This window comes from Caretta caretta, chromosome 7 (genome assembly GCF_965140235.1).
Source record: "Caretta caretta isolate rCarCar2 chromosome 7, rCarCar1.hap1, whole genome shotgun sequence".
Taxonomy (NCBI): Eukaryota; Metazoa; Chordata; order Testudines; family Cheloniidae; genus Caretta; species Caretta caretta.
The window spans coordinates 53,105,447-53,119,798 of NC_134212.1; the positions used below are offsets into that span (position 1 = coordinate 53,105,447).

At 48.1% G+C, this 14,352-nt stretch overlaps 1 protein-coding gene across 4 annotated transcripts in view; it reads right to left on the bottom strand.

Moving 5' to 3' along the window:
- The window catches only part of PDLIM1 (PDZ and LIM domain 1), an 89,275-nt gene that overhangs the window by 52,227 nt on the left and 22,696 nt on the right, over window positions 1-14,352 (bottom strand). For 3 of the 4 annotated variants that reach the window (XM_048858276.2, XM_048858278.2, XM_048858277.2), the window contains exon 2: window positions 8,033-8,184. The exons of the other annotated variant lie outside the window; for it this stretch is intronic. In XM_048858276.2, the coding sequence (XP_048714233.1) occupies window positions 8,033-8,184 (152 nt within the window). The remainder of the gene's footprint in view (window positions 1-8,032; window positions 8,185-14,352) is intronic. 4 annotated transcript variants of the gene reach the window in all.

A 14,352-nucleotide genomic window follows, 5' to 3' on the forward strand; every position in this document is an offset into this window, starting at 1 on the left:
AATGGGGTGCTTTTCACTGATGCCGAAGTACTCGGCGTTGAGTCCAACTGGGCAGGCTCAGAGGCTGATACAAGGGCTGACTCCACGAGGACCGTTTTCAGCTTTATGTCATGCTCCTTCTTAGAGCGCGGCTTGAATCCTTTGCACATATGGGTCTCCCCCAGGCACTTCAAGTGGGGATCGCTGATTGATATGGGCTTCTTGCACCACTCACACAGGTTTGAAGCCTAGGAACCAGGGCATGCCTTATCCCAAGGCTAAGTCCCTTAGGGGACTACCTTACCTAAGCCTAAATACTAAAACTACTAACAAATGACTACAATTAACTACACACACGGGGATCGAAGACTTGCCAAGGCAAGAGGACATTCCAGCATCGTCACTGGCGGTAAGAAGGAACTGGGATGCAGGGGGTCATGACCCCTTACACTGGCACGTACGCTCATGACTCCAAAGGGTGCCAGAGCCTACCTACAGATACCACAGGGGGAAATCTTCCAACAGAAGTGCACATGGCGAACAAACACATCTACAGTGGAATGGACATGAGCAAGCACTCAAAGAAGAAAAAATGGTTACCTGCCTTTCATAACTGTTCTTCGAGATGTGCTGTTCATGTCCATTTCATGGCCCACCCTCCTTACCTGCTGTTGGAGTTCTGGCAAGAAGGAACTGAAGGCAGGGCGTGGCGGTGCCCCTTCTACCAGCGCATATGCACGCCACTCCAGAGGGCGCCAGAGCCAGTCCTACGATACCACTCAGGGAAAAACTTCCGGCACCAATGCATGTGGTGAGCAGACACACCAGACATGGAATGGACATGAGCAAGCACTAGAAGAAGAACGGATAATTTTCCTTCATAGACTGAGACTGTACTCTGGCCAGCCTGATTTCCACAAAATCCTCCTTAAAGTAGGATGTCCAGAGCCTTAATGAGCCACGGTGCTGTGTGGTAAACCCATAAGGGTCTCTGGTTTGTTGCCTTTGGTGCCCAGTCTTAGGCATATGGTTCTGATGAAATACATCCTAGAAAACTCACATCTCTGAGCCACTAGCGATTATCTTTGAAAACTAATAGAAGATGGGAGAGAACTGGAAAAGGGCAAATATAGTGCCAATCTACAAAAAGGGAAATAAAAACAACCCAGGAAATTACAGACCAGTTAGCTTAACTTCAGTACCCAGAAAGATAATGGAGCAAATAATCAATTTGCAAACACCTAGAAGATAATAAGGTGATAAGTAACACCTTAAGTCAAGAACAAAGCTTGTCAAACCAACCTAATAATAGCTTTCTATCAGGTTAACAAGCCTTGTGGATAGGGGGAAAGCGGTAGACATGGTATATCTTGACTTTAGCTCTCGATACTGTCTTGCAGGACATTCTCATAAACAAACTAGGAAAATATAACCTAGATGGAACTACTATAAGGTGGGTGCGTAACTGGTTGGATAACTATTCCTAGAGAATAGGTATCAGTGGTTCACAGTCAAGCTGGAAGAGCATATCAAGTGGGTCCCACAGGGATCAGTTCTGGCTCCGGTTCTGTTCAATGTCTTCATCAATGATTTAGATAATGGCATAGAGCAGGGGCGGGCAAACTTTTTGGCCTGATGGCCACATCGGGTGGCTCCCCAAACAGCCAGGCGTGGCCTCGCCCCCTCATCCAACCCCCCCACTTCTCGCCCCAACGCCCGGCCCCCGCCAGGACTCCTGTCCGATCCAAACCTCCCCTGTTCCCTGTCCCCTGATAGCCACCCCAGGACCCCTGCCCCATCCACCCCTCCCTGTCTCCTGATAGCCCCTGGACCCTCTGCCCTGACTGCCCCATCCAACCCCTTCTCTCATTCCTGACTGCCCCCGCCCCGGGACCCCTGCCCCATCCAACCACCCCTTCTCCCTGACTGCCCCTAGAACCCTTGTCCCTGACTGCCCCCTGCCGCCCCATCCAACCCCCCCTCCTTCCTGACTGGCCCCCCAGGACCCCCGGCCCCATTCAACCTCTGTTCCCCACCCTCTGATCACCTTAACCCCTATCCCCACCCCCTGACCACCAAGCCCTCTATCCAATCCCCCCTGCTCCCTGCCCCCTTACCATGCTGCCTGGAGCATCAGTGGCTAGCAGCGCTACAGCCGTACTGCCCAGAGCACCAGGACATGCAGCCGCGTCGCCCGGCTGGAGCCAGCCACACCACCGCGCAGCACAGAGCACCGGGTCAGGCCGTGGCTCTGCAGCTGCGCTGCCCAGCAAGAGCTCACAGCTCCCCACCCAGAGCATTGCGCTGGCAGCGCAGTGAGCTGAGGCTGCAGGGGAGGGGGAACAGCAGGGGAGGGGCCAGCCTCCCAGGCCAGGAGCTCAGGGGCTGGGCAGAACAGTCTTGCAGGCCGGATGTGGCCCGTAGTTTGCCCACCTCTGGCATAGAGTACACATATAAAGTTTATGGATGATACCAAGCTGGGAGGGGTTGCAAGAGCTTTGGAGGATAGGATTAAATTTCAAAATGATCTGGACAAATTGGAGAAATGGTCTGAAGTAAATAGGATGAAATTCAATAAGGACAAATACAAAGTACAAATACAAAGGAACAATCAATTGTACACTTACAAAATGGGAAATGACTGCCTAGGAAGGAGTACTGCAGAAAGGGATCTGGGGGTCATAGTGGATCACAAGCTAAATATGTCAATACGTATTAGCAGGAGTGTTGTAAGCAAGACACAAGAAGTAATTCTTCCACTCCCCTCTGCGCTGATAAAGTCTCAGCTGAAGTACTGTGTCCAGTTTGGGGCATCACGTTTCAGGAAAGATGTGGACAAATTGGAGAAAGTCCAGAGGAGAGGAGAGCAACAAAAATGATTAAAGGTCTAGAAAACGTGACCTATGAGGGAAGATTGAAAAAACTGGGTTTGTTTAGTCTGGAGAAGAGAAGACTGAAAGGGGACCTGATAACAGTTTTCAAGTATGTAAAAGGCTGTTACAAGGAGGAAGGTGAAAAATTGTTCTCATTAACCTCTGAGGATAGGAGAAAAAGCATTGGGCTTAAATTGCAGCAAGAGAGGTTTAAATTGGACATTAGGAAAAACTTGCTGTCAGGGTAGCTAAGCACCGGATCAAATTGCCTATGGCAACTGTGGAATCTCCATCATTGGAGATTTTTAAAAACAGGTTAGACAAACACCTGTCAGGGATGGTCTAGTTATTACTTAGTCCTGCCTTGAGTGCAGGGGACTGGACTAGATGACCTACTGAGGTCCCTTCCAGTCCTACACTTCTATGACTCTATCAGCTTGGACAGTATGATGTTGAATATCAAAGAAAGGTTTCTGCAATTCCCCTGGCCTTCAGGACACACAATCTCAGCACTTTCAGTAATCAGTGGCGGATTACTGCACGGGGCAATGAGGTCTGTGCCCAGGGGCCCTGGCCAATTTGGGGGCCCCTGCAAGAGCGCTAGGACTCTCGCTCTGCCCCGTGCTCCTCCCCCCCACTCCCATGGGCCTGCTGCCCTGCTCCTTCTCTTCCCTCTGTGGCCCTGCCCGCTGGCCAGGCCAGAAGCCAGTGTCAAGCTGTGTATGGTAAGGTAAGCATACTCCCCCGCGCCGCTCCCCCCTTGCGTGGAGCTGGCCCAAACCCCTCATCCTTCCCTCCCCCCCAGAGGGGGAGTCTTGGGGGGAAGGGGAGGGCAGGGGTTAGGGCCCCGTATGTGAGGAGAAGAAGAGAGATGTTATTTGGGCCCAAGGCCCCTCTGTCAGTAATACCCTTGTATAGCCTGTGAGGCACCATAGAAATAGTCCTGCTGATCCACAACTTAAATTTATACTAACTGTTAACGCTTCATTAGGGCTTATGTAGCTGAACCTAACCCTGAAGATCCTACTTGTTTCCAGAAGAGCATCCTGATAATGGGCTTTTGGTTCTCTATTTTTGAGCAGCTCCCCCCCGATGGAGGAACGTAGCTGAGGAATTATTCCAGCTTTCTGCTCCACGCACCCTATGAATAGCTTTGCAGGCATGAGCAGTCACTGGCTTTCGTTCTCCTATTTGTCTCACGGCTTGGTGGAATACTTCTGCACACCTGACTGCAGTCACCTTCTTTGCTTGCAGAGAAGCCATCTGGGATTAACAACAGTCTCCTTACCAGATGTATTATCTATTCCCATTTCCAGTTAGTCCCTGTGGATAGTTTTTAGGGGCTTTTGTTTTCTGCTAGTTTATTTGACACTCCAGAAAAAGGAGTGAGTGAAGTATCTTTTGCCCCACAAACACCATTCATTAAGTCATTATGGCAGTTTCTTCCAGAAGCAAAAGCCCAGAGAAGCACTTACAGGAAGAGTTCAGCTTAACGCACACTTCCATCTTCCTTTCTTTTCATTCTGTACAAAGGAACAAACACTCTCCAAACAGTCTGGGAGCATGAATGACAGGGACTAGGCACCACAGGTGGAGCCAGGAGCTCCTAAGCTCCAACCCTGCCATCAATTTGCGGACAGAGTTTGGACAAGTCAATGGTGAGCAAGGGACTCCTCTCCCACAGAAAGCCTTCCAGTGGCCAAGCACATTGTATCCACCATGCTGAGTGTCCTTGATGCCCTGTCCAGCACAGCCATAGGACTACTGGGCCAGTCATCTCAGCCAGCAGAGCTACTGCACACAGTGAACAGGCTCATCAACCCATTCTGCTTAGCTCAGGGACCAGATCCAAGCATCGGATGATGTGAAGAGTTGTCAGCATAATTTATTGTTCGGATCAACTGGATGCATATGGAGCTAACTAGAAAAGAAAATTCCACCCTGGACCTGTTTGTATTACTCTTGGTAGCATCAGTTTCCAAAAATGCCTTCTTCTACCTCCAGCTCGCTAGAAAACTTCATCCTCTCCTCCCAGAAGAAAACCTGGTCACAGTGATCTATGCATTCATCACCTCCAGGCTGGATTACTGTAGCTGAAGCATGACTGTGAAGATGATGCACAGACTTTATCTGCTCACCTTCTCCATGAATTAGGGCACCATGAGCACATTATGCCTGGACTCAAGTCCCTCCACTGGCCCCCAGGAAGCTTCTGATGCCAGTTTAAGGCCTTGGTCTTGATTTTCAAAGCAATTCATAGATCAAGCCCCAGCTACATCAAAGACCAAATTTCTATCTATGAACGAGGGCAACAGCCATGCTCCTCTGGGGCAATGCAGACCACAAACCCAAGGACGAAGCATGTGAGAGCTGGCAACAAAGCATTCTTTGTAAAAGGGATCCAACTATGGAACAATCTACAAGAGGAGATCAGTCAAATCCAGAATGTGACTGTCTTTAGGAAACATTGAACAACCTTCCTCGAGAGCCTTTCCACCATACAAGCACCCCTTCTATTTCTGAGTCTCTACGAACACCACCCTTAAAAACCCCCACAAGCCCCACCCAGAAGCAGAGCTTTGACCCTGGAAAGCGATAGGTGCCAGAAATTTTATGAAGTCCACTAGGGACTTTGCTTTTGTTACTGATTTTATGTGGAAGGTGCTCAGATGCTACAGTGATGGGTGGTAATATAAAGCCCTAAGATGGATAGACAGAGAGATCTCCCGCCCCCTCACACTTCTTGCCAATCCCAGAGCTCGTTTTGGCATGTGGCACTCATTTCCTGAGCATATCAGCACAATAGAAGATGGTGTCTCATTGAGCATTTGGTGATGCTATGTATGGAGAGCGCACTGCAAAACTAAGTTGGATTATATTCAGTCAGAGCCACTGCCCAGCTCTGCAGGCCTGCTCAGCTGGTTAGAATTATTCTTCTGGGCTGCTTCCCTGCCCTGCTCTAATGAAATGCACAAAGTGCAGCCATAAAGTAAATGACTTGCTGATTAACATTAGCACACACATTTAACAGACTAAATGATCTGTAAGGGTGCACTTGCCCACAGGCTCTACCAGCTCTGCCCTCCTCAACTCCCAGCCAACCAGACCCACTCAGGGGGAAACAGGATACTTCAAAGGGGCACACGCGCTTCCCTACAGGAAGCAAGAGGGCTGCCAAGTTATATTCTGCACCATTCTGATCATGAGAAATGGTAGGCCTAACCCAGGCTAATCACACCACTTTCACTGCACCCGGTCCCCAGCTCCCAGCTATCAATTGTCAGCTCCTTTGGCCAGGAAGCAGGACCTCTTCCTGGACTGGGAAGCGCCTGGTGAAACTATTGGTTTTGGAACTATCCAAACAATGTTAGAATTCTCAATACTGCAGATCAGCCCTGGGCTGTGGAGCCCCCTCACCCCCCCCCCAACAAGTCCCCCAGCACCTCACCACCACCCCCCCAACAAGTCCCCCTCAGAGAGAGCAACTCCAAGGACACTGGCAAAGCAGGCAGTTTGCAGATACCCTTTGGGGGAAGGAACAGAGGATTGAAAGCTTATTGTGGAGGAAAGAGGGGCAACAAAGAAGGTTCCTAAGGACCAAATTTCCAAAGTGACAAACGAAGTAAATGGGAGCTGCGAGTTGTCAGTACCTCTGAAACGTCAGACCCCAGATTTTTAAAAAGCAATGGGCTTAGGAGAAGGAAATCACACTTTCCCCTTTGCTGTGCCTCTGTGTGCATATGGTGCAAATGCCAGGCTGCGAGTGGCAGGGGAAACGAGAAGTCTCTCTCCCAAGAGCTCAGAATGGAAGATAAGGCGAGACATCTGTTCCCTACAATAATGACTCACGATTGGCTCAGTGGCAGAACTAAAGAAAAACCTTTTATGGCTCTTGTAGGTTAAGACAAATCCATGCAATGGTATTTGACACTAATCACAGTTTAGTGATAAACTAGTAATTGACACTAAACTAGGCTCCAGGAGGAACTTCAGCTGCTACCCACAATGCTGAAGACTTTATCAAACCATCTGAGGAGCTTATGCAGGGAGATTTAAAGCCAGTTTGAACGGCCTCCATCAGCTACTCCTTGCTTTCCTTTTGTCTCAACTAGTGCAGAGTTCTATGACTTTACTGCTCCCTCTCTGCTACAAGGGTACTAAACTGATATTTTATCTAACATACATGTAGTGTAGTTGTACCCATGTCAGTCCCAGGATATCAGAGAGACAAGGTGGGTGAGGTAATCTCTCTTATTGGACCAACTGCTGTTGGTGAGAGAAGAGCTCTGTGTGGCTCGAAAGCTTGAGAAGTTGGTCCAATAAATCATTTTATCTAACAGACACAGAAAGGGAACAGCTGTGCAAACCACAGCCTGATTACTGAGGGTGTTTCATTCCTAGAACTCAACAGGTGAGTTCACATTCAAATGATGCACTGACAATTTGCAATGCTATCCTTGCAGTCACCCACATGGGCTGCGGTCGAGCTGCATGCATTCCACTTAGAGTACAGCTCATCAGGGGCCACCAAAAGTACCAAAAGGCAGAAGCACTGAGCTACTGAAAGAAAACACTGCAGTATGGGCACCATGTCAGTCTGCATTGTTTGAGTGAGTAACTCCATTAAACTTTAAAGGTAAATCTAATTCTTGCTAGTATCCTTGTATGTGGCTGGAACTGGCTGGCTAACAGCTAATAGAGCAGGAAGCCACATAGTGCTAAATTAATTCATCATGAGGATGCATGCTTGTGGTTACTCCTCCACCTTGGTTATTAGTTACTATGACAACAGGGGTATCTTAGTGCTTAAAAATAAAACCCAGGGTCTGCTAGAGTGCTATTACTTTGGTCTTACATGTCCACTAGAATGAAAAGATCCCAGCTACTTTACCTTCCTTCAGTTTCCTCCTGTCAGGAGTCACAGAACAGGCCTAGCAATGTGTCCAACTATCAGCCAGTCGGCCACCTGGACTGCTGTTTTCATTGTGCCAAAGAGCAGCGAACACATGCAAACAGCATTAAGTTTAAAGGCTGAACTGCAATTCATTGTTGCAATCCAAACCATGCCACTTAACCCAGAAAAGAGGCCAGGACAGATAAGCCAATCAGATACTGTTGCCATCAAAGTACAACACAACAACAGTTGCCCCCAGGATGAGCACATCCTCTCAGTGACTTACCTGCCAACTGTCAGAGTTATCTCATCTATGCAGCTCTTGATTTTGTTCTGCGCTTCTAAGTGTGTCATGTTATCCGTGTTCTCCCCATCAATTGCCACAATGACATCTCCTATACATAAATTGGCTATTGCAGCTTTGCTGCCAGGAGTCACCTAGGAGAGAATAAGAAGGTAACAATCCAAGAAAAACTGGATTCTTCCATACAATTTCTAGTCCCTTCAAAGTGACGTCCCAGACAAATTTCAGAAACAGACAAAGTGTTGTCTAGTTGATATCAAGGAGTCGGGGGCGGGGCAAGAGAAATCAATATAAAAGGTATGTTTTAAATAAAAGGACTATGGAGTTTACATCCAGATGCCAATTTCCCAAAAATCCAGAAGTATTAGAATCCAGGGTTTTGCTTTGAATCATAGATATGGGGATGTCATGTTTTCCCCATATGCAAACTTCAAACATTTATTTCTTCATCTAGATGACTAAGGAAAACCACCAAGAATGAACAAAGTCTCAGAGAGAGAGAGAGAGTGTGAGCAAGCACAACAGAGAAAGAGCACGAGCGTGCTCAGCAACTCACTAACATTCTGCAACTGAATGCAACTGCTCTCCACCATGGAGGGCCTCACAGTGGGCAATTAGGAAGGCAAGCTCTTTAGAAACGGAAAGAGGCAATCCGCTAAAAACAGTGTGACAGAAGCATTACAGAGAAACGTACACTATGGAAGGCAGCTACACAAGTTCAGATCTGGATCACGTGCTTAAAAATCTGAGCACGGGGGTGAGGTTTGGGCCTGAGATTTTGGTTTAGGCCTCATCTCTCATTTTAATGAGTCAATTAAAATAAAAAATAGTTGCAGGGTAATATTTCCCACTGTGAAGTAAGCGACGTGGAAGATAAAAATGGAGCAATGCAAGCAGGATGGGATGTTCTGCATACATAGCCAAAGCGTTGGAAATTTAATCCCATATCTAACAAGTGCTGCTGTGAGCACTATGACATTTAGGGATGGCAGGGTAGCCATACAGAGAATTAATATATCCAGACGCATTGGAGCTTCTATTGGGTTTTGCCTAGCTTATGCAGAACTGTGCCGCACTGTGAGCACTGACATACACTCAGGCTCCTCTTCCACATTTCCATTTCTTTAACACTAGCAAAATGATTCATTGATGCACTGCAGGACCCACTTCCCTGGACTTCAGCGGAGATGGGAGCAAGATGTCCTCTAATCTGAGCAATGAGCACACTTCTTTATCTCCTGTGGCCATGGATGGTTCTGTCTCTGCACCTGCAAGGTTCTGTGATCCTGTCCAGGGGCACTGGAACAGAGAGGGGCCAAGGGGCCACCTTTCGCCATGGGCCTGGCTCCCTGCTCCTCTGCTTCCCCCCCAAGGTCCTACCCCCGAGTCAGACCGGAAGCTGGAGCCCAGCCCAGGTAAGAGCAGCATGGAGAGCCCAGGCAGCTCTGCAGAGCCTCAGACCCTCCACCTGCCCAAGATGTGTGGGCCAGAAAGCATCCCCTGGCCCGTCCCCTGAGTCCCCCCGCCCAGGGCAGAAGGAGGGTCCGTGGCTCCCCACAGCTGACCGTGCCGTTCTTACCATGTCCCCCAAGGCCCCGTCCCCAGGCCAGACCAGCACCCGGAGCCAGGTCGGGGTAAGAGGTGGAGCTGTGTCCCAACCCCGAACAGGTGGAGGGCCCCCCGCTCCCCGGCCTGGCTCTGGCTTCTGGGGGGGAATGCGGAGGGGCAGCCATGGAACCACGGAGGGGGGGGCCTCCCCCCTCCCTTTTAGGAAGAATCCATCACCCCCGATTCTGTCACATCTCATAAGACAGCCAACATGCAGAGGCATGGGAGACACCTGCACTATGGGCCTGTTTCAAAGCCCATTGAGGTGAACGGAAAGACTCCCATTCAGGTCAATGGGCTGTGGCTGACCTAACCAGCACAGTGCTGGCCTAACCAGAACATTGATGAGGGCACAGCATCGCTCGAGGGCCTCATCTTTTAGGTCAGATTAGGGCTGTTGATTAATCGCAGTTAACTCACATGATTAACTCAAAAAAATTAATTGTGATTAAAACAATTAATCGTGATTAATCACAGTTTTAATCGCACTGTTAAACAATAGAATATCAATTGAAATTTATTAAATATTTTGAATATTTTTCTACATTTTCAGATATATTGTATTTTGGGTTGTAATTGAAATCAAACTGTATATTATTTTTTATTACAAATATTTGCACTGTAAAAATGATAAACAAAAGAAAGAGTATTTTTCAATTCACCCCATACAAATACTGTAGTGTTAATCTCTCCCATGGACATAGTGCTGCGCACACCAGCACTGTGGTCTGTGTAACTGATGTCTCTTGGAGAGCAGGACGGGTATTCACACCGCTGAGAGACATACGGTGTAGTGAACCATAGCCCTTGTCACAGGCGCCGACTTTTCAAACTGCCAGGGGGTGGTCAGCCCCCAGCTTTGCCCCAGCCCCGCCCCCACTCCACCCCTTCCCCCAAGGCCCCACCCTGCCACACCTCTTCCTGCCCAGTTCCGCCCTCACCCGAGGCGCTGGGGGGCTACCAGTGGGTGCTCAGCACCACCATTTTTTCCCCAAAGGGGCTCCAGCCCCAGAGCACCCACAGAGTCTGTGCCTATGGCCCTTGTCACCTAATTCCTCTTGACTCCAATGGGAGTCAGGCACCAAATACCTTTGAGGGTCTAGGCCTCGGGCCCTGTACTGCTGTCAGATAAGAGCAGGCGGATCCCTGCGCCCACACAAAACTTGACGGACTTTGTGGAGAGGAAAGCACAGATCCAACTGCAAGGTCGGAGCCTAACTTAGGGCTTGTCTTCACGTACAGAGCTGCAGCAGCACCACTTTAGCGCTTTAAGGAAGATGCTCCTACACCGACCCAGCAGCGTAGTTAATCCACCTCCCCAAAAAGCGGTAGCTATGGTGACGGGAGAAGCTCCCCTGCCAACACACTGCTGTCTACACGGTGGGTTAGGCCGGTATAACTGCACCACTCAGGGTTGATATTTTCATACCCCTGAGCGATGTAGTGATACCGATATAGGTCTGTAGCGTAGACATGCCCTAAGCAACGTTCACTCACAACTTTGCAACCACCAAGCAAGGTCCTTTAATAGCTCCGGGGGAGGAGACAGTGACCAAACCAGGGCTTAATCAGTTATTTAAGAAACTAGCCCAAGGAAATGAGAAAACTGGACTGATCTGAAACATAAGCACAGGTTAAACTATGTCCTGGAGCCAGGACACACCGAGTTTACGAACCTTGTGCACGGGAACAATTATTTATTCTTTGGACTCATCCTACTTTTCAGCTATGAAGTGGGGGGGGTGGGAGGAATAAACAACGGGAATTAGTTTTACTTTGTATAATGACTCAACCACTCCCAGTCTCTATTCATGCCTATGTTAATTGTATCCAATTTGCAAATTAATTCCAATTCAGCAGTCTCTCGTTGGAGTCTGTTTTTGAAGTTTTTTTGTTGAAGAATAGTCACTTTTAGATCAGAAATCGAGTGAACAGAGAGATTGAAGTGATCTCCGACTGGTTTATGAATGTTATAATTCTTGACATCTGATTTGTGTCCATTTATTCTTTTACGTAGAGACTGTCCAGTTTGACCAATGTACATGGCAGAGGGGCATTGCTGGCACATAATGGCATTGGTAGATGTGCAGGTGAACGAGCCTCTGATAGTGTGGCTGATGTTATTAGGCCCTGTGATGGTATTCCCTGAAGAGATATGTGGACACAGTTGGCAACGGGCATTGTTGCAAGGATAGGTTCCTGGGTTAGTGGTTCTGTTGTGTGGTTGCTGGTGAGTATTTGCTTCAGGTTGGGGGGCAGTCTATAGGCAAGGACTGGCCTGTCTCCCAAGATTTGTGAGAGTGATGGGTCGTCCTTCAGGATAGGTTGTAGATCCTTGATAATGCATTGGAGAGGTTTTAGTCGGGGGCTGAAGGTGACGGCTAGTGGCGTTCTGTTATTTTCTTTGTTAGGCCTGTCCTGTAGTAGGTGACTTCTGGGTACTCTTCTGACTCTGTCAATCTGTTTCTTCACTTCCGCAGGTGGTATTGTAGTTGTAAGAATGCTTGATAGAGATCTTATAGGTGTGTTTGTCTCTGTCTGAGAGGTTGGAGCAAATGTGGTTGTATCGTAGAGCTTGGCTGTAGACAATGGATCGTGTGGTGTGGTCTGAGTGAAAGCTGGAGGCATGTAGGTAGGAATAGCGGTCAGTAGGTTTCCGGTATAGGGTGGTGTTTACGTGACCATCGCTTATTAGCACTGTAGTGTCCAAGAAGTGGATCTCTTGTGTGGACTGGTCCAGGCTGAGGTTGATGGTGGGATGGAAATTGTTGAAATCATGGTGGAATTCCTCAAGGGCTTCTTTTCCATCGGTCCAGATGATGAAGATGGCATCAATATAGCACAAGTAGAGTAGGGGCATTAGGGGACGAGAGCTGAGGAAGCGTTGTTCCAAGTCAGCCATAAAAATGTTGGCATACTGTGGGGCCATACGGGTACCCATAGCGGTGCCGCTGATTTGAAGGTATACCTTGTCCCCAAATGTGAAATAGTTATGCGTGAGGACAAAGTCACAAAGTTCAGCCACCAGGTTTGCCGTGACATTATCAGGGATAGTGTTCCTGACGGCTTGTAGTCCATCTTTGTGTGGAGTGTTGGTGTAGAGGGCTTCTACATCCATAGTGGCCAGGAGGGTGTTTTCAGGAAGATCACCGATGGATTGTAGTTTCCTCAGGAAGTCAGTGGTGTCTCGAAGATAGCTGGGAGTGCTGGTAGCGTAGGGCCTGATGAGGGAGTCTACATAGCCAGACAATCCTGCTGTCAGGGTGCCAATGCCTGAGATGATGGGGCGCCCAGGATTTCCAGGTTTATGGATCTTGGGTAGCAGATAGAATACCCCAGGTCAGGGTTCCAAGGATGTGTCTGTGCGGATTTGTTATTGTGCTTTTTCAGGGAGTTTCTTGAGCAAATGCTATTTCTTTTGGTAACCCTCAGTGGGATCAGAGGGTAATGGCTTGTAGAAAGTGGTGTTGGAGAGCTGCCGAGCAGCCTCTTGTTCATATTCTGACCTATTCATGATGACGACAGTATCTCCTTTGTCAGCCTTTTTGATTATGATGTCAGAGTTGTTTCTGAGGCTGTGGATGGCATTGTGTTCTGCACGGCTGAGGTTATGGGGCAAGTGATGCTGCTTTTCCACAATTTCAGCCCGTGCACGTCAGCGGAAGCACTCTATGTAGAAGTCCAGTCTGTTGTTTCGACCTTCAGGAGTCCACCGAGAATCCTTTCTTTTGTAGTGTTGGTAGGAAGGTCTCTGTAGATTTAGTATGTTGTTCAGAGGTGTGTTGAAAATATTCCTTGAGTCGGAGACGTCGAAAATAGGATTCAAGGTCACCACAGAACTGTATCATGTTCGTGGGGGTGGAGGGGCAGAAGGAGAGGCCCCGAGACAGGACAGATTCTTCCGCTGGGCTAAGAGTATAGCTGGATAGATTAACAATATTGCTGGGTGGGTTAAGGGAACGATTGCCGTGGCCCCTTGTGGCATGTAGTAGTTTAGATAATTTCATGTCCTTTTTCTTTTGTAGAGAAGCAAAGTGTGTGTTGTAAATGGCTTGTCTAGTTTTTGTAAAGTCCAGCCACGAGGAAGTTTGTGTGGAAGGCTGGTTTTTTATGAGAGTATCCAGTTTTGAGAGCTCATTCTTAATCTTTCCCTGTTTGCTGTAGAGGATGTTGATCAGGTGGTTCCGCAGTTTCTTTCAGAGCGTGTGGCACAAGCTGTCAGCATAGTCTGTGTGGTATGTAGATTGTAATGGATTTTTTACCTTCAGTCCTTTTGGTATGATGTCCATCTGTTTGCATCTGAACCTCAGACTGACCCTGTCCATTGTGATGCAGCTATTGTTTCCCTTGGGCTGCCCTGTGTATCCCATCACAGCTGCAGGAGGACACTTTTCCTGCAGATGGAGGGATGCCAAATAATGAAATATTATTCTCTTCACACCTCTCTTCTATGACTGCATCATGCCCATAGCTTAACCTGGACACTTGACACCAATTCAAAGATCTTCAGATGTGTTAAAAGAAAGTGCTCATGTAACTGTCTGCCATTTTAAATCACTTAACTAGGCAATACATTCCCATAATAGCCTAATGCAGAACTAATGAAAGGGTCTGCCACGTGCCAGACACAGAAAACATCCGCCTACTAAAATTTAAAGCCTATCCCAAATCAAAGCTCTCAAGCACCCTTAGCT